The 20955-nt window shown below is 43.9% G+C and overlaps 2 protein-coding genes across 7 annotated transcripts in view; both read left to right on the forward strand.

Annotated features, from left to right (window-relative positions):
- LOC124385132 (NLR family CARD domain-containing protein 3-like) overlaps positions 1-20955 on the forward strand; it is a 987530-nt gene that overhangs the window by 179414 nt on the left and 787161 nt on the right. The gene's annotated exons all lie outside the window — the stretch shown is intronic.
- LOC124385129 (NACHT, LRR and PYD domains-containing protein 3-like) overlaps positions 1-20955 on the forward strand; it is a 128223-nt gene that overhangs the window by 45213 nt on the left and 62055 nt on the right. For 2 of the 6 annotated variants that reach the window (XM_046848272.1, XM_046848273.1), the window contains exons 2-5: positions 13746-13862; positions 14024-14081; positions 14472-14676; positions 14889-16659. In XM_046848272.1, the coding sequence (XP_046704228.1) occupies positions 13746-13862; positions 14024-14081; positions 14472-14676; positions 14889-16659 (2151 nt within the window). Of the gene's footprint in view, positions 1-2179; positions 2336-2415; positions 2481-3125; positions 3224-9475; positions 9711-10138; positions 10220-13514; positions 13632-13745; positions 13863-14023; positions 14082-14471; positions 14677-14888; positions 16660-20955 lie in introns of those variants that run through there. The other 4 variants (XM_046848267.1, XM_046848269.1, XM_046848270.1 and 1 more) reach the window with 4 other exon arrangements.

Raw genomic sequence — 20955 nt, forward strand, 5'->3', positions numbered from 1 at the left:
AATGCTCTAACTGAGGGAAGGAGGTTGTTTCCAAAATCTCGCAATACATGGCCCCGGTCATCCTCTCCTTAATACAGTGCAGTCGCCCTGTCCCATGTGCAGAAAAACACCCCCAAAGCATGATGCTACCACCCCCATGCTTCACAGTAGGGATGGTACTCATCATTCTTCTTCCTCCAAACACGTTTAGTGGAATTATGACCCAAAAGTTCTATTTTGGTCTCATCTGACCACATGACTTTCTCCCATGACTCCTCTGGATCATCCAAATGGTCATTGGCAAACTTAAGACGTGCCTGGACATGTGCTGGTTTAAGCAGGGAAACCTTCCGTGCCATGCATGATTTCAAACCATGACGTCTTAGTGTATTACCAACAGTAACCTTGGAAACGGTGGTCCCAGCTCTTTTCAGGTCATTTACCATCTCCTCCCGTGTAGTTCTGGGCTGATTTCTCACCTTCCTTAGGATCATTGAGACCCCACGAGGTGAGATCTTGCATGGAGCCCCAGTCCGAGGGAGATTGACAGTCATGTTTAGCTTCTTTCATTTTCTAATGATTGCTCCAACAGTGGACCTTTTTTCACCAAGCTGCTTGGCAATTCCCCCGTAGCCCTTTCCAGCCTTGTGGAGGTGTACAATTTTGTTTCTAGTGTCTTTGGACAGCTCTTTGGTTTTGGCCATGTTAGTAGTTGGATTCTTACTGATTGTATGGGGTGGACAGGTGTCTTTATGCAGCTAATGACCTCAAACAGGTGCATCTAATTTAGGATAATAAATGTAGTGGAGGTGGACATTTTAAAGGCAGACTAACAGGTCTTTGAGGGTCAGAATTCTAGCTGATAGACAGGTGTTCAAATACTTATTTGCAGCTGTATCATACAAATAAATGGTTTAAAAATCATATATTGTGATTTCTGGATTTTTTTTTAGATTATGTCTCTCACAGTGGACATGCACCTACTATGACAATTTCAGACCCCATCATGATTTCTAAGTGGAAGAACTTGAAAAATAGCAGGGTGTTCAAATACTTATTTTTCTCACTGTAAGTGCTAGTAACACAATATAAGACACCAATATCCGGAAACAACTCAAACAGTTTATTTGGTTGAAATCTAAAATTTTATTTAGGAATAAAATACATTTCAATGCCAACAACAGTGGTAAAAAAACTTACAACATCTTTAAGTGTGACCATTAATGCATTGCTATACATATTTAAATTTAAGTTTATTTACTTAAATAACAATAAATCCAAAAATATAAACTGTACAGTGCCGGTGAAACATTTGAAACCTTTTTTTTCTTTATTTTATTCTTTTTATTTTATTACTATTAAACATTGTACATTAACAAACATTGAAATCCAAACTATAAAAGAACATGTATGGAATTATGTAGTAAACAAAAACAAGTTAAACAACCCAGGATCTTTTTTATATTTTAGATTATCAAAATGCAGCGCTCTCACCGCTGCGACCTGGGTTCGATTCCCGGTCAGGGAACCATCCCCAGCCACTCTTAGTGCCGGTCCCAAGCTCCCTGGATAAATTTGGGAGGGTTGCGTTAGGAAGGGCATCCAGCGTAAAACATGTGCCAAATCAACCCCTAACGGGAGAAGCCGAAAGAAGATTATCAAAAGTAACTACATGTAGCTTTGATGACAGCTTAGCACACTTTTGGCATTCTCTCAGTCAGTCTAATCCGAAATGGTTTTCCAACAATCTTTCCAACAAAGCTGTAATCAAACCAAAATGTAGTCACTTAAAAAAGAAAAATAAAACATAATCCAAGTTATCTTAACATGTTTTTATTTAATAAATAGCTATATACATGTTGTTTAATAGTTGTGCTTCTTCAGTATTAATGTACAATGTTAAAAATAACAAAGATAAAGATAAACACTGAATGAGTAGGTTTGTCCAAACTTTTTACTGGTACTGTATATGATACATAAAAGTCGGAAGAGGCTAATTTTGACCTACTCCCACATACCTTGAACTGTAATTCTGAAAATGTTCACATAAATGCATTTTTATCTTTAAACATGTAATTGAATTTTTTTTTTAATCTGACCTGAAGGGGTGGGGTAAAAAGAACTGATTAGTTTACCTGGAATGACCAATGAATTCAAACAGCATTGTGTAACTAGTCTAACAGAACTTAGTCTTTTAGTTCAGCAATGTGTGACCGAATGAATGAGGTACAGGTGGTGATTGACACTCCTGACCACCAATCAGTAGCGAGCAGGCACTATTTAGAGCGGGTTGGTTTGAGCCTGGCATGCGTCACGTCCGTATCCTCCCCTTTTGCGGTTGCTATAGTGATTTCAGGTATGTGCTGTTAGTATGTAGCGTTGGCTAATTAGTTTTTCTTTGCTCGTTGCACTAATGGCTTGTTTGTGTATCCTTAGCCTGTCTTTTCAGTGTGTGTCCCTGTTGGATGCTGTTTTGGATCTGTTTACTGCCCTCCTTGCAGGTATGAGGAAGTTGTTTAGTAATGTTTAGCTTTAATGCGGGTCGGGTGGCGTGAGTAATGTGCAGTCCTTGAACGTCAGTTTAACAGCAGGTTATTTGAAGGCTGCGTATCCTGAGCGGTGAATTGATTCTCAGGAACTGATCTATCCGCGTTTGGTAAGTTGTTTCGGTTTGTTAGGGGGAATTACAGCATGTAGTTGTGCAATTACTTATCATTTATATCTTGTATCATCATTTGTATTATAGGATCCTCCTTTTTCGTCCTGGGTGATTATTGCTGTGATTCGACTTTTCCCTCACTGCGCGCCGAGTGAACAACCTCAGCTTATAACTATTTAAAAGGGGACTTCTGCTGCTGCCGTTTGGCTTTTGTGATTTGTTTTAACTGGTATTGTCTGGTCTACTGTGGGGTCGAGCAACGTGCAAGTATTGGGGCTGGCTTAAGGACAACGCGGCTGCTCCTTCTGAGTTTTGCTTCCCTCAAACTTTTAATAAAGTTTTTCATTGTTTTTCTTTGTAAGAGGTGTATATGGTGAATCATATTGTGCTTCGGTGACCGTCCATCGTATTACGGTGGAATTGTGACCTTAATCCGCTTTTTCCTTCATTTTTGTCTGAGATTTATTTTGCTTTTGGTTTCTTTCAGGAGCTGGGGTCCCACGGGCGAAAGGTCTTTGGTGGTGCTATTTCTACGTTTGCAGTGCAAAACTTTTGACGTGTATGAGTGGGTGCTCTGAGTTCACGGTGAGGTGTGTGTGTGTGTGTGTGTGTGTGTGTGTGTGGGGAAGTGTGCTTTTTGATAATTAGTGCTGATCACTCCGGTGGGTAACCCCAGCCCTGTATTTAATGATTCTATTTTGTTTTGTTTATTTGGAAGTTGTGTAAATTGGTTGTTTAATATATTGGGTCTGATTGTTTATTTTTGTTATTTGTGTAATTGTCACCGGACCGTTTTTACCATTAAGAATATTTTCTTTTGTTCTATTTTAATTTCAAGTTTTCAATAAACTTTGTATTTTTTATACGTTTCCTGCCTACACTCATTAATAAGGGAATCGAACTTGTGTGATCTAATAAACTCTGGGGTTTACTTCTATTTCCTGGGTGTAACCCTCCCAGGTGGCGTAGTCGAATTGGTTAAGTATATAAAGTTGAGCTTGGGTGTGATGAGCTGTTCAGCTCTCCCCACTAGCTCCACCCTCGTGCCACAAATGGAAGGAGCTTCTTTTTTTGGCTTCTCCCATTAGGGGTTGCCACAGCGGATCATCCGTCTCCATATCCCCCTGTCCTCTTTCGAACCAACAACCTGCAGGTCTTCCCTCACCACATCCATAAACCTCCTCCTTGGTCTTCCTCTCTTCCTCCTTCCAGGCGGCTCCATCCTCAGTATTCTTCTACCGATATACTCCATGTCCCTCCTCTGCACATGTCCAAACCATCTCAATCTCACCTCCTCACCTTGAATCCAAAACGTCCTACATGCGCTGTCCCTTGTCCATCCTAATCATTCCCAACAAACATATCAACATCTTCAGCTCTGCTACCTCCAGCTTCACCTCCTGTATTTTACTCAATGCCCCTGTCTCTTTCTCAAGTCTCACCACAGTCCTATAAACTTTCCCTTTCACACTCGCAAATACCCTTCTATCACAAATCACTCCTGCTATCACTCTTCTCCACCCACTCCACCCTGCCTGCACTCTTTTCTTCACTTCTCTAACACACTCTTCATTACTTTGCACTGTTGACCCCAGGTACCTGAACTGCTAGACCTTCTCCACCTCTTCTCCCTGCAACTGCTCCACTCCACTGCCCTTCCTCTCATTCACACACATGTACTCTTCATGTCTTCCTCCTACTGACTTTTATTCCCCTTATCTCCAGCAAAGGAAGAAGCTGAATTCACAATTACTTCACGCCTGTGTTACATATGCTGATGTATGAGAGTCATGTCTCTTTCTGCTACAGCCTTCTTGAGCTGGTCCACCACTCAAGCCTCTTGGTTTCCAAAATTTCCTTAGTCTGTCCACAGGGATAATTGTGAAGGAAATTGATTTCCCCTCTTCTGGTTCTTACTAATTATTTTAAGAAGGATAAGCAGTGATATATGAGTGGAGGAAGTTGGTGGACCATATTCTATATAGGAGATGCAACCTGAAGGAGATTGGAGACTGTAAGGTGTTGGCAGGGAACAGTGTAGCTAGACAGCATCGGATGGTGGTCTGTAGGATGGTTTTGGAGGTGAAGAAGGACTGAAAGATAAACAAAATGGTGGAAACTTAAGAAGGAAAAATGTAGTGTGAGATTCAGAGAAGAGGTCAGACAGGGGCTCGGTGGTGGTGAGTCTGTGAATCTGTGAGTGCAAAGTAAAGCACTGACCTGCTGCGGGAGATGGATGAGGAATTCAGCTCTGGGGCTGACGTTGTTAAGGAGTTATGTTGCGCTGCCAACATAGCTCTTAGGGCCACCAAGGAAACGGCTAAGGCCGTAGGTCTGTCCATGTCATCCCTAGTAGCCACAGAAGAGCATCTTTGGCCCAACCTTGTCGCATACTCCCATACGTAACTCCCAAAGCCCAAAGCGCACCTCAAAACCCAAAAACAGAGCATTGCTCTAGGCCCAAGCCCAAGGAGCCGGCCGACCTAGGGGTCATCCTCTTTAACAAGCGGGACGTGGTGCACAGGCCCTGAATCTCAGAGAGTCTTAACCTTAGGAGGACAGTGTACACTTTATTGCATGGTGCCTGTCCCTCCTCAGCACCACTGGGAGGTCAGGCTAATTAGCCTGCCACAGGATGTGCTTCAGGGCACAGCCACCACCAGCGTGTGTCTCCCTCCATCTCCACCCAGCCTCAACAGCTAGAAGGCATTGCTCCAGCCGCTCTGGACGGGCCAGAGACCAGCCTCGAGAGCAAGCCTCTTGGGAAAGCCTGACATATTTGTCTTGTGGGTCCTGCGCAAAATAGGCAGAGGCTACTCAATTTAATTTGGGTCCTCTCCTTCCCACTTTAATGGGGTGTGTCCCACTCTGGTGGGACCCGAGCAAGCTCTGGTCTTGGAACAGAAAGTGCGCACTCTTCTAATCAAAGAGGCCATTGAGTTGGCTTTTCCCTTTGTTAGATAGTCCGGCTTTTACACCCAGTACTTCATGGTTCCGAAGAAGAAAGGGGGGTTGCGTCCGATCCTAGATCTGCGCTCCTTGAAACGCTCACTCATGAGGCTCAGTTTCAGGATGCTCACTCTCAGGCGAATCATGTCTCAGATCAAGTCCGAGGACTGGTGTGTCACGATAGCTCTAAAGGACGCATACTTCCACAAAGCCATCCAGGAGGTTCCTGATGTTTGCTCTCGGGGGCAAACCTTACCAATATCGGGTCCTCTCGTTCGGCCTAGGGCTCTCACCCCGCACCTTCACAAAGTGCATGAATGAGGCCTTGGCCCCGCTGAGGCTTTGGAGCATCCGCATTCTGAACTATATTGACAATTGGTTGATATTAGCTCGATTAGAGCTTCGGGCAGTCCGAATATAGATATGTGAAAGGAACCCTTGTTCCTGTCTCAGGGCCCCGTCCTGGAAGCTCCATGTCGTCACGTAACGCTAAAAACAAATGGATCCCTCATGAGGTGGGGAGTGGTCATGCATGGCCACTCTGCCCCAAGGTCAGTGGAAAGAGCTACACCTCACATGGCACCTAAACTGCCTGGAGATTATGAGGGTTCTAGCATTGAAACACTTCCTCCCAGACCTGAGGGATTTCAATGTGCTGATCCATACAGACAACACGTCAGTGGTCTCATACATCAACCACCAGGGGGGTCTCCAAACTTGTCCCCTGTACAGGCTGGCATGGCAGATCCTCCTGTGGTCCCAGGGAAAGCTGTTCTCACTGAGGGCAGTCTATATCCGGGGTCAACTGAATTCTCTCTCACTTACCCAGCCCCCTGGACATCATAGTACAGACGTGGCCGAGGCTACACCTATACGCCTTTTTCCCTATCGTGCTGCTTCCGGGAGTTCTGGAGAGAGATCACCAGGAAGGCCATCCTCCATTCCAGAGCTCCCTCCACGAGCAGGTCTTATGCCGCTAAATAGCACCTGTTCGCTGCGTGGTGCGAGCACCACTAATTAGACCCAGTTAACTGCTCAGTTGGTTCAGTGCTGGAGATCCTGCAGGTACAGTTTGCCATAAGGTTGTCTTTTTCAACCCAGAAGGGTTGCGTGTCCGCTATCGTGGCTTATTGTACAGTGTCTGTGGGAGTCACTGAGTAAACACAGCTTGGTTGACACGTTTCCTGCGTTTCCTGGAGGCTGAGGCCTAGGATGTGACCCAGAGTGCCTGTGTGGGACTTGGCTGTTGTGCCGGTGGCTCTGTCCGAGCCCTTGGCCGAGGTGGCCCTTTAGTACCTGTGTATTTAGACTGTGTTCCTTCTGGCTATATCCTACATGAAGAGGGTCAGGGACCTAAAGGGACCTACAGGCTTTCTCTGTGGCCCATTCTCTCCTGGTGTTTACCCCTGGCATGGCCAGTGCCTTCCTTTAACCTAAACCTGGGTACATACCTAAGGTTCCTGCAGTTCCCCCACCACCTGAAAAGGAACGTCTCTGGGTTACATCATCATTATCATCAGTCGGCTGCAAATGTTTGTGGTTTGCAGGTGTCAACAATCTTCTTCCATTCAGTTCTGTTTCTTGCTGCTGTTCTCATTTTGTCAACTGATGGTGGTATCTCACTGTTGATTAATTTGCCTATGTACTGTGGGTAGAGAAGCTTTGGTTTACCATGCTTTTCTTGCCTCTGTCTTTCAAATGATTGATAGAGAATGTACTTGTTGATCAACTCGAACTCTGGTTTGTGCAGACAATGACAGACATATCTAAGTTGCCTCCGTTGTATCTGGAGGGTCAATACCCGGGAGGTGGTAGCTCAGTGGTTAAGGCATTGGGCTTTGGATCAGAAGATCACAGGTTCAAATCCCACCACCACCAAGCTGCCACTGCTGGGCCCTTGAGCAAAGCTCTAAAAAAAAAACCCTCCCATGCTCAGTTGTAAGTCGCTCTGGATAAGGGCGTCTGCCAAATGCCACAAATGTAAATGTAATACCGATCGTATATTATATCACTGCATTTGAGACTTTGTCCAAGCGCTTGATGTTGAGCATTACTCTGTAGCAGTTGGTGGCAAAACTGTTGAGGCTTTGTTTGAGCTTCTCTGTTATAATCCAGCTTTCACAACCATACAGAAGTACTGATAAGCATGCTGCTTGGAAAATGTTTGTTTTTAGATGAATGGGAAGGTTCTTTGAGTGAAAATTATCCTTCATTTTCCAGAAGGCTGCCCACGCTAGGGCCTTTCTTGTGCTGATGTCGGTTTCGCTCGACTTGACCATTGATCCCAGACACTTGAAGTTGTTGACCCACTCAATCCTTTGGCTACCTAGCTTTAAGTTTTTACTCTTATCCTGGTTAGTGAATGCTTCTGTTTTCTTCATGTTTACGATGAGCCTGACCTGTTCTGCTTGTTTGGCAGTTTCATTGAGTTGGGATTGAGCTCTTTCTAGGTTACCTTCCAGTAGTGTGAGACTGTCTGCACAATCAAGGTCGAAAATTGCTGTTGCTGGTTCTCGTCGACATTGTCTTGGTTAAGTGACAAAGCCGTTTTGCCCTTGTTGATGTCATGAGATCTCGCATGATTAAGTTCTGTATTCTTCAGGACGTTATCAATGACGATGATGAAGAGAAAAGGTGCAAGAGTATCTCCTTGTAGGACTCTGGTTATGTCGAATTCGTCTGTTAGTTCTTCTTTGACTAGGACTGCGCTTTTGGAGTTGTTGGTATATGGTCTTGATTGGGTTGACCAACTTGATTTTGATTTCATAATGACGCAGGATCTCGAACATTTTCCTTCTATCTATTGAGTCAAATAAACTAATTTGACTCAGGTTACATATGTAACCTTAGTTCCCTGAGGGAATGAGACGCTGCATCCCTGCCATGCTTGCCTTCTCATTTTTCAGAAGCTAGTGTCGGCTCCACTGCATGCACATTTTGTAGCTTCCTGGTCATGACATCACCCTGCCGGTGACACCACGCCTTGCCATTTTGTAGCTTCCTGGTCATGACATCACCCTGCCGGTGACACCACGCCTTGCCTTGTGGAATACTGTCCATGATTGAGTCTGTAATGTCTCAGCCATGTTTTAAAGGCTCTAGCAAATTCACAGGATTTGGGCATGAAATGTGTCTAAGTTCTTTTTCCGTCGGCTTCTGCTGAACAGAGATCCCTGCCCTAGTTACTGTTACTAGGTACTCCAGCCAATCAGAAAATTGCATATGTTCGGTTGCATTCCGGAGTCCAGACAGTGTGCAGTTCATGACCTCATGCATCATGCTTACTATCTGACTGATGTGGGAAATGGGGACATGGAACATGGAAAATATGTGGTTAAATTATATCAAACAAGTCAAGAGTCAAGAGTCAAACAGCATGCAAATTAATAAAATAAACCTTGCGTTACCTTTTGTTAAGACCAAATGGGCAGTGTGTCCATGATCATGAATGCTACTCTTACAATATGACGTAAATATCTAGTGTTGGGGCTTCTCTCCTCTGCCGACGGGTTGCAGAGCACAAGCATGTCCGAAGCAGGGACACAGCAAGATGACATACAGTAACAGGTTCAAGGTACATAATTTGAACAGAAATCCAAACTGGAAGTTTTCAAGACTGTATAAGGTGAAGTCCAAGATTGCGATTTAATTTAAAATGTTATTAGATAAAAAAATTAAACTGTTGATCATAAGACCGAGCTCATCCACTATATTATGTGCAAGTAGTCAATAAATACATTTTATGTGGGCTACTTAAGACATGCAAGACCATTAACAGTAAATGAGTTGCAGTGCTTGCTCATTTTTTTTGCAAGTCAACTTAAAGAGAATTATTAATTGAACTCAATGGAATAAATAAACAACTGCTCTGCATAGGAGACAGGAGGAGGTGGTGCTAATGGCGGCTCTGAGCCGGATGGTAGTGTGAGAGCAGCGGGGAATCAGGAGGAGGACACCGGGCGCGCTGAGGGGAAGGAGGCTACATTTCTTTCCTGAGGACGGAAACATTCAAAGCTCTGTTTCAACACTGCAGAAAAATGTGGAGAAGTGAAAGAAGCGCTTTGGCTGAAGGAAGAACATTACAGCCATAAACACAAAGGAAAGAAACGAGATGAAGGAGCAGGTTGGAGTTTAGGAATCAGTTCTGCATCACAGTGAACACAGTCTCCATGTTCAGGGTGCAGAGTGGGGGGGTGGTGCAGAGTGGAGCGCATGCGCATTACGTGTTAGTGGTGAAACTGCAGTTTGAGTGTTTGGTGTATAAACGGGGTTCTGTTTATTCTTTACCAATAAAACTAATTGTTCGCTGGTTTTTACAATGTTAAAGTGAGGCCTTTCTTTTTCCTCATTTTCAGGTTGAAATAGTTTTACATATTTTTTTATCTTGTTTCTAAACTAAACTTTATTATTATTATTATTATTATTATTATTATTATTATTATTACTAATATTATGTAATAATAATAGTAGTAATAATAATAATAATAATAATAATTACATAATTGTTTAACCTAGTTCTCTCTCTCTCTCTCTCTCTCTCTCTCTCTGTAGGTGTACAGGTTCCTCTGTAGCAGTAGAAATGTCCTCCAGAATGAGTGAATCTGTGAAACAGGACATAAAGAAAGATGAGAGGTGAGTGAAGGTTGTGACTCTGTGAAAAATAGAAATGTTCTCACATTCACCAACACTAAACAGATCAGACTCTGATGTGTATCTGTGAAAAGTGACGAGTGAAGAGTTGAATTCAGCAGCTTTGTCTTCAGATGTTCAAAACAGCTGATGATTAGTGACATTAAGCTACTGAGCAACACATCTAACCCCAAGTTGTCCCTGTAGCTGGATAAAGTATGAAGGTTAAAGAATGGGATCAGTGTTAATAAGAACATCATCAGATTTTAACTCCAGTTTCATTAATTCATCGGAATTCTGGGAGTGTAGCATCATGCTGTTCACGGAGTCATGGCTAACCAAGATAACACCGGATATGAATGTGGCTCTGGATGGATTTAAGTTACTGCGCGTGGACAGAACGATGGAGAGCGGTAAGAGAAAGGGAGGAGGACTGGCAGTGTTTGTGAATAATAGATGCTGTAAAACTGGACACATCACTATTAAAGAGCAGATCTGCTGTAGGGACATTGAGCTGTTAGCCGCTAGCATGAGGCCGTACTATCTGCCGAGGGAATTCTCACATGTTATCGCAATAGCTGCGTATATTCCCCTCTCTGCTGACGGTGAATCGGCATGCGATGTCCTGCATTCTGTTGTTAACAGACTGTTAACAGAGAGTCCAAATGCCCTTCTCATTATCTCTGGAGATTTTAATCATGCCCCACCATCCTCCACTCTGCCCACATTCACCCAGTATGTTTCATGCCACACCAGAGACAATAAAACACTGGATTTATTTTATTTTTTTCAACACCCTCCCCGGAAGATCGGATCACAACCTGGTTCATCTCCTACCTGTGTACAAACCCCTTGTATGCAGGCAACCAGCTACCTCCCGCACAGTGACGACATGGTCTGATGAGACCGATGAGGCTCTAAATGACTGTTTTGAAACAACTATGTGGGAGGAAATGTGCAATCCACATGGGGAGAATATTGACAGTTTAACAGACTGTATTACGGACTACATTAATTTCTGTGTGGAGAATACTGTACCCACCAGGACTGTACAGTGTTTTCCCAACAACAAACCGTGGATTAACCCTGATCTAAAGACTCTCCTTAAAGAGAAGAAGAGGGTTTTTAAATCGGGAAGGGCTGAAAACTGTCCAGAGAGAACTTAGAAAGAAGATCAGGGAAGGAAAAGCATGCTACAGGAGGAAGATGGAGGATCAGCAGATCATGCAGCAGAACAACGTCAGCGGTGTGTGGAAGGGGCTCAAAACCATCACTGGTCATAAGCAGTCCAGCTCTCAGGCTGAGGGTGACCAGCAGTGGGTGAATGATCTTAATCTATACTTTAACAGATTTGACCAGCTACCGCCCCTGCCCCCGTCCAGTCCCCTCTGCTGCAATCCCCCTTCTCTGCTCTCACAGAAAGCAGCTCCAGCCCCACCTCTCTCTGCACAGCTATCAGCTCACAGTCATCTCACAACATCCAATACACACTGCCACTTACAGAAGCCCAGGTGAGAATAGAGCTCAGGAAGATCAAAGCGAGGCTGCAGGCCCAGACGGCATCAGCTCCAGGCTACTTAAGACCTGTGCAGACCAGCTGTGCGGCATATTGCTGTACATGTTTGACCTGAGCCTGAAGCTAGGGAAGGTGCCACAGCTATGAAAAACATCCTGCGTGGTGCCTGTTCCAAAGACGTCGTGCCCAAAAGACTTTGGGGACTACCGACCAGTAGCACTGACCTCCCATCTGATGAAGACATTGGAGAGGTTGGTGCTCACTCATCTCCGACCTCTGGTGATCCTATCAATGGATCCACTTCAGTTTGCCTACCAACCTGGCATTGGAGTGAAAGACGCAGTCATCTTCCTCCTAAATCGGGGTACTTCACACCTGGAAAAGGCTGGGAGCACTGTGAGAGTCATGTTTTTGACTTCTAGTGCTTTTAACACCATCCAACCTGTGCTCCTGAGGGATAAGATGGTGTACATGGGAGTGGACCATCATCTGTCTGCCTGGATACTGGACTACCTCACAGACTGACCACAGTATGTGAGGACTCGTGACTGTGAGTCTGACATGATTGTCAGCAACACTGGAGCCCCGCAGGGAACGGTTCTTGCCCCGTTTCTCTTCACCATCTACACTGCAGACTTCATGTTTAGCTCAGCAACCTGTCACCTACAGAAGTTCTCTGATGACTCTGCCATCGTCGGTCTGATCACGAATGATGATGACAGAGAGTCCAGAGGACTTATACAGAACTTTGTGGACTGGTGCGAACGGAGCTGCCTCCAGATAAACGCGGGAAAACCAAAGAACTGGTGGTGGATTTCCGTAGGCACAAACACACTTCATCACTTCCATTGGTAAACATTCAGGGAAGGGACATTGTGAGAGTGGACTCTTACAAATACCTGGGTGTTCACCTAAACAACAAACTGGACTGGACAGACAACACTGAGGCAATCTACAAGAAAGGGCAGAGCAGACTCTTTCTGCTGAGGAGACTAAGGTCTTTTGGAGTGCAGGGAGAGCTACTGAAGACCTTTTTTGACTCTGTTGTGGCATCAGCCATATTCTATGGAGTGGTCTGCTGGGGTAGCAGCATCTCTACTGCAGACAGGAAGAGACTAGACAAGCTGATCAGGAAGGCCAGCTCAGTCCTGGACACTGTACAGGAGGTGGGAGAAAGGAGGATGGTAGCAAAACTATCATCCTTACTGCAGAACGCCTCCCACCCCCTGTATGAAACAGTTACCTCGTTGAGCAGCTCCTTCAGTGACAGACTGTTACATCCTAAGTGTCTGAAGGAGCGATACAGAAGGTATTTTCTCCCTGCTGCTATTAGACTGTACAATAAAAGCTGCTCCCAGTGAACCATTAATCAAAATACACACTGCTATTACTGTTCAATGGTCTAATAGTTACTGTTTTTTACTGTTGTTTTTTACTGTTTTACTATTTAATAATAATACTACTGTGTGCAATATTACCTGCAATATGTGCAATATCACCTGAAATACGTGCAGTACCACCTGTGTGCAATACAACCTGCAATACGTAATTTCCCTCATCTGTATTTATATATTGTGTTGTGTATATGTTTGTAATATTATAGTATGTCTTATTTGTCTACTCTTTTATATATTTGCATTTATTTTATTTATTTTTATTTTTCTTCATACTGCTGTAACAAAGAAATTTCCCCACTGTGGGACGAATAAAAGGTTTATCTTATCTTATTATTCAGTGTTGCTGCAGAACAGTAATAATGATGCAGTGGTTTTGTGTGTTTAGTCTGATTCAGGGTAAGAGATCAGACTCACCTGAACCCAGCTGTGTGTCCATGAAGAGTGATAAGTCAATGGATCGTTCAATATTCTTTAAAGACACAGACTGTACTACTGATCTGAGGTGAGGAAATAGTTGTTGTCTATATATATATATATATATATATATATATATATATATATATATATAACACTCGCTTTATAAATACTTTAAATACTGCGTCCTCCTATTTTACAGATTAGTAAAGAATAAGAGATCAGACTCACCTGAACCCAGCTGTGTGTCTATGAAGAGTGATAAGTCAATGGATGAGCCAATATTCTTTAAAGACACAGACTGTACTACTGATCTGAGGTGAGGACAGTTGAATGTATGAGTGCAGTGTTTTATCACTCACACTCTCACATAATCAAACATCTCTGTAATATGTGTGTATTCACTGCTTTGTGTTTGTAGTTATGAATATGATTTATAGTCTTTATTCTACTTTTAACAAGTGTTTTATTTGTTCACAGACTGCAGAAGAAGAAATCAAATATCACTGAGAAGAGTCATTTAGAGGCCATATTCAAGGTGTGTGTGTGTGTGTGTGTGTGTGTGTGTGTGTGTGTGTGTGTGTGTATCTATTCCACTCTTACTGCTATGTGACAGAACAAAATCCTGAGCAGCAGTAAGAGAGAAGTCAAGTGTGTTGTGTTTCCTCGTTGGTTTCAACATCGTTTTTCTTCTGCTTTTCTCATTCTTCTTGTTTGTTCATTGCTTTCTTTCCAAATTGTTTAAAATTGAATCATCAGCATTTTCAAAAGCTCCTTTGTTAATACTCAGTGATTCACCTTAATGTTTTTACTCGTCTGTGCTCTCGTCTGAAACCAATTTGTCTGGATGTCTGTAATAAACACATTCTTATGGTATATTCTAGTGTTTGATATGAGTGTAGTGTTTTTTGCTTCTGTTTTAAATCAGGATGTGGAGCACAAAGTCATCACTCTGCTACAGAATGAACTGAAGAGATATAAGAAGCTCCTGAGTCCAGATTACCCAGCATGCTCTGAGAGGGAGGTGGAGGATGAGGAGGATCAGAGCAGTGTCAGAGAGGGAGTGCTGAAGATCACACTGCACTTCCTGAAGAACATGAAGCACACAGATCTCGCTAACACACTGCAGAACAGTAAGAGCTCATGGGGTTCTAACATCACTTTATCTTCAGAGGAAGGAAACTGCTGTACATTTATTAAACACATCTCATCATAATGATGTGCTTTTATCAACACAATATAATAACACATCAGTACTGACATTCCATATGATATACAGCTATGAAAATATCAGTAGCTCACAGAGATGATCAGAGAGTTTACATTTTATTCTTCTTTTTATCAGAACTCGTCTCTGTGCACCAGCGAAAACTCAAATCCAAACTGAGAGAGAAATGTAAAAGAATTACTGAAGGAATCTCACAGCATGGAAGCTCAGCACTTCTGAATGAGATCTACACAGACCTCTACATCACAGAGGGTTGGAGTGGAGACGTCAATAATGAACATGAGGTGAGACAGATTGAGACAGTGTCCAGGAGACCAGCAACACAGGAGACACCCATCAAATGTAATGATCTCTTTAAAGACAAGTCCATCAGAAGTGTGCTGACTAAAGGAGTTGCTGGAATTGGAAAAACAGTCTCTGTGCAGAAGTTCATTCTGGACTGGGCTGAAGGAAAAGCAAATCAGGACGTCACCTTCATGTTTCCACTTCCCTTTAGAGAGCTGAATCTGATGAAGCAGAAACATCTCAGTCTGATGGATCTTCTTCATCACTTTTTCCGAGAAATAAAAGAATTACGATTAATAGACTGTGAGAGGAATAAAGTGGTGTTGATCTTTGATGGTCTGGATGAGTGTCGACTTCCTCTAAATTTTCAGAACAATGAAAGATTGTGTGATGTGACAGAATCAGCCTCAGTGGATGTGCTGCTGACGAACCTCATCAAGGGGAATCTGCTTCCCTCTGCTCTCCTCTGGATCACCTCTCGACCAGGAGCAGCCAATCAGATCCCTCCTGAGTGTGTAGACCAGGTAACAGAGGTACAAGGGTTCAGTGATCCTCAGAAAGAGGAGTACTTCAGGAAGAGGATCAGTGATCAGAGCCTGTCAAATAAAATCATCACACACATTAAGTCTTCCAAAAGCCTCTACATCATGTGTCACATCCCAGTCTTCTGCTGGATCTCAGCCACTGTTTTAGAGAGAATGTTGGGTGAAGCAGAGAGTGGAGAGATCCCCAAGACTCTCACCCAAATGTTCACACTCTTCCTGATCTTTCAGATTAAACACAAGCACCAAAAGTACCATCAGAAATGTGACCCTGATCCTCAGCAGACCAGAGAGAGTATCCTGGCACTGGGAAAACTGGCTTTCCAACAGCTGGAGAAAGGAAACCTGATCTTCTATGAGGAAGACCTGAGAGAGTGTGGTATTGATGTCAGAGAAGCGTCAGTGTACTCAGGAGTGTGTACTCAGATCTTCAGAGAGGAGTTTGGGCTTCACATGGGAAAGGTGTTCAGCTTTGTACATCTGAGTGTTCAGGAGTTTCTGGCTGCTTTATACACATTTCTTTCCTTCAACAAGAAAAAGAGTAAAAAACAACAAACCAACAATCTGTCAGATCTTTTCAGCAAGTCAAACATGTCTGCATTTCTGAGGAGTGCAGTGGACAAGACCTTACAAAGTGAGAATGGACACCTGGACCTGTTCCTCCGCTTCCTTCTGGGTTTCTCACTGGAGTCCAATCAAACTCTCTTACGAGACCTACTGCCCCAGACAGGAAGTAGCTCTCACAGCAAACAGGAAACAGTCGAGTACATCAAGAAGAAGATCAGAGAAAATCCATCTCCAGAGAAATCCATCAATCTGTTCCACTGTCTGAATGAACTGAATGATGATTCTCTAGTACAGGAAGTACAACGTTACCTGAACAGCAGAGATTCCTGGTGTCTCAGTGGAGTCAGACTCTCTCCTGCTCAGTGGTCTGCTCTGGTGTTTGTGTTGCTAAACTCAGAAGAGAATCTGGATGAGTTTAATTTGAGTAAATATAAGCCATCAGATGAATGTCTTCTGAGGCTGCTGCCAGTGGTCAAAGCATCCAGAAGAGCTGCGTAAGTCATTTTAAAAATGATTTCATAAATGTGTTACTAATTCCATAAATGTAGTTATTATTTGAAATGAACACTAATGACACTGCACTGATTAGGATCATGATTATCATTCATTACTCCAATCAGGTAACCAGTGTTTACTGATGTGATTAAATTATTGCTAAAAGCTAGAGTGCAGATTAACATCCTCAAATTTATTGATCCTTATTGGTAAATTTTGTATATAAATGTCATTGTTGTCACAGAGACATTAAATAGCTTCTCCACCAGGATCCTGAAATCCCTCTTTAAGATCTCCATTTGTCTCAGCCTGGTGTCGTTCATTCCGGCATGGAGAATAACAGCTCCGAAGTAAAAAAAAAAACTCGTAGGAAAACAGTATCACGAAATCACGGTATCGCGTTTCGTCTCGCAGAGAGGCGAATCGGTTCTCGGTCAAGATCTCGAAGGCCAGTGGTGGCGGGGGAGACGTCCTCGACCGGGGCTTGGTTTGCGGCTTCCGCTGCTGCCGCATCCAAGGGCCGTGGTGCACCGGTGACGGAGTGAACAATACCTGGGCGGGCTGAGTTGTAGGTGCGCTGGGCCTGGCCAGAGAAACACGCGGAGTTGAAGTGCTGGGAGCATTAGATTCAAACCAAGAATTTACCTGGGACGAGTGTGCATCTGCCTGGGATGTTTCCAGTGCCGCTTTCCACTCTCGCATCTGGGCATGCTTTGCATGCAGCTCGCAAATTTGTTTCTTCAAAGCTTTTATCTCCAATGCCACCGTTTGCACCGTTTAAGCCAATTCGTCATTGTGACTGATCTCGCTGACCACGGTGGTATCACACTTGATAAAGATGTTGGTGTCATGCAGAGGAGCGCAGTCTTGGGAATAAAGTGGTGGGTTTAGAACACATCCCTGTGGGATGCCAGTGTTCAGAGATATATACCATCAAAATACACTCAACAAATGTCTTGGAAAAAACATAGAGTGCAGTGAGGAGTATTTCTTCAATCTTTGGCAATGTGTTGTTCGCTTAGGAGTGGAGCATGCTCAGTTAGCTCTCGAGGGAGTCAGTTGTTCACATTGTAGCAGCAAGGAGAGGAGAGCGCTCACCCTCGTGACGTGGGTCCCGCTCTTGCGTGGGGCTTGCAGATGGACCTAACAGAAAGCATGGAGTTGGAATAGTCCTCTCCGGCCTTACCTGCTGGGCCAAGCGCTTGTTCTTCGGGGGGAGGAATGCCTTTTTGGCTGTTTCTCCTCTCGGCAAGAGCAGCGTGGTGCTCCACATTTCTTCCTTAAAGAAGGGAGGGACGAACAGCGGAAGCAGCACACACGGTCAGGCTGCGGGTTGCCTACACACGAAGAGTGTGTTGCAGGCATACCATGCTGACTTGTTGCGGGAGATGGACTAGAGATTCAGCTCTGGGGCTGATAATATTGAGTTAAAACCTAATCCTTAGGGCCACCAAGGAAACTCCTTGGTAGGTCGGTCAAAGTCAGCCATAGTAGCAACAAAAATGCACCTGTGGCTCACCCTGTCAGAGATTCCCAACAGGGACAGGGCTTTCCTGCTGAACGCCCTGTGGCTTCTCCTGGCCTGTTCGGCGATGTTGTAGGGGCGGTCTAGTTTCAGGAGACAAAAAACCAATCAGCGGTGTTTCAGTGGTACCTCCCCCTTCGCGCTCATTGGGCTGCTTGATGGGTACAGCCCCAGCCCAGCGTTGCCGGGCATCGCAAAGCCCAAAAACAGAGCGTTGCCACCTGGACCCCGAAAGGCCCCCGGCAATGCTCTATGTCCCAACCGAAGGAGCCAGCCGACCTGAGGGTCGTCCTCTTTTCCAACAAAGGACCGTGGTGCATAGGCCCTGACATTGCACAGTGCCCGTCCTCCTCAGCACCACCAGGAGGCCAGGCTGCTAGCCCAGCCACAAGATGTGCTTCAGGGCACAGCGTGTCTCCTCCACCTCCACCCAAAAGAGTTGTAGTGGATGGAGGAGACCCGCCACCTCTCAGGAGGCCTCAACGGCTGTGGGGCATTGCTTTAGCTGCTCTGCTTAAGGGTGCCCTGAGAGACTTCCTGGCAGCTTAGGAAAGCCTGCTAGTCATGTCTCAGTGGGTCCTACACACGATAGAGAGGGGCTACTCGATTCAAATCAGGTCCTCTTCTTCCCAGTTCAACAGGATGTGTCCCTGAGCAGGCTCTGGTCCTGAAACAGGAAGTATGCACTAAGAAAAGGAGCCATTAAGGTGGTTCCTCCCTTACTCAGAGAGCTGACTGACAACTGTCTCCCGCTCTGATCGAAGCTATCCTCACACCAGTCAGAAGAGTGAGAGAAGGCAAGTTACTCACTTTTCTTTGCCACAGTCGCCACTGCTTGCTCATCAGGGATAAACACACACCATTCACCTTGACTGTTGATTTCTGTAAAGCTGTTTTCAGACAATGTCTGTTGTGAAAAGCGCTATACAAACAAACTTGACTTGACTTAACTCACTGAGAAGCAGTTACAGTGGCTGCTGGGTCTCATGGCGGCAGCGTCCAATGTGATTTCACTTGGCCTCCTTCATATGAGAAACCTCTAGTAGTGGCTAAGAGACAGAAGGTTCTCCCAAAAGTGCAATCCACTCTGTACAATCAAGGTCTTGCGGCGAGCCCTGTAGCTAACCCCCAGCCAGTCAATGGTGAAGCATACTGATGTTTCAAAAAGCCTTTATTTTGTGTTTAGCAGTCAGCCTTTTCTTTGGGAAACACAAAATCTACCTTTCCTTGATGAAAAACCTTTTCTTAGTGAAACACTGTAAGAGCTTGTTCCCGTTCCAGCGAGGTGCTTAATTAGCTCTTACTTTCCTTAAGAACCTTGTACGAATTCAGAGCATTTTAGCGACATGACTTTCCTTTTCCATGTGTGCATCCTACTAACTAGTGGGGCGGAGTTAAAGGACTATACCATATGGGGCGGAGTTAAAGGATTACCTTATGTACTATTTTCTTAGTTAGTTTCACTCCCACCAATCATGAGCCATTTATAAGAAACCCTTTTGTGATGTCACACAATGATGTCACAGATGTGACAGTGATAACACATTAAAACACTACTTCACAGTTAAATAGATTAACCCACATATTAATGCATATACATATTAAACAATTAAACATAGTACCTTGTTCCCGTTCCAGTGAGGTGCTTAATTAGCTCTTACTTTCCTTAAGAACCTTGTACGATTTCAGAGTATTTTAGCGACATGACTTTCCTTTTCCATGTGTGCATCCTACTAACTAGTGGGGCGGAGTTAAAGGACTATACCATATGGGGCGGAGTTAAAGGACTATACCATATGGGGCGGAGTTAAAGGACTATACCGTATGGGGGCGGAGTTAAAGGACTATACCGTATGGGGGCGGAGTTAAAGGACTATACCATATGGGGCGGAGTTAAAGGATTACCTTATGTACTATTTTCTTAGTTAGTTTCACTCCCACCAATCATGAGCCATTTATAAGAAACCCTTTTGTGATGTCACACAATGATGTCACAGATGTGACAGTGATAACACATTAAAACACTACTTCACAGTTAAATAGATTAACCCACATATTAATGCATATACATATTAAACAATTAAAGATAGTACCTTGTTCCCGTTCCAGTGAGGTGCTTAATTAGCTCTTACTTTCCTTAAGAACCTTGTACGAATTCAGAGCATTTTAGCGACATGACTTTCCTTTTCCATGTGTGCTTCACACTAACTAGTGGGGGCGGAGTTAAAGGACTATACCATATGGGGGCGGAGTTAAAGGATTACCTTATGTACTATTTTCTTAGAGTTAGTTACACTCCCACCAATCATGAGCCATTTATAAGAAACCCTTTTGTGATGTCACACAATGATGTCACAGATGTGACAGTGATAACACATTAAAACACTACTTCACAGTTAAATAGATTAACCCACATATTAATGCATATACACATTAAACAATTAAACATAGTACCTTGTTCCCGTTCCAGCGAGGTGCTTAATTATCCCTTACTTTCCTTAAGAACCTTGTACGATTTCAGAGTATTTTAGCGACATGACTTTTCTTTTCCATGTGTGCATCCTACTAACTAGTGGGGGCGGAGTTAAAGGACTATACCGTATGGGGGCGGAGTTAAAGGATTACTTTATCTACTATTTTCTTAGTTAGTTTCACTCCCACCAATCATGAGTGAATAATGGGATGTACACAGACCGCATTAAGCACGAATGATTTCAACTGAAAATTACCCACATATTAATGCATATACATATTAAACAATTAAAGATAG

The sequence above is a fragment of the Silurus meridionalis genome, chromosome 4 (assembly GCF_014805685.1).
Source record: "Silurus meridionalis isolate SWU-2019-XX chromosome 4, ASM1480568v1, whole genome shotgun sequence".
Taxonomy (NCBI): Eukaryota; Metazoa; Chordata; class Actinopteri; order Siluriformes; family Siluridae; genus Silurus; species Silurus meridionalis.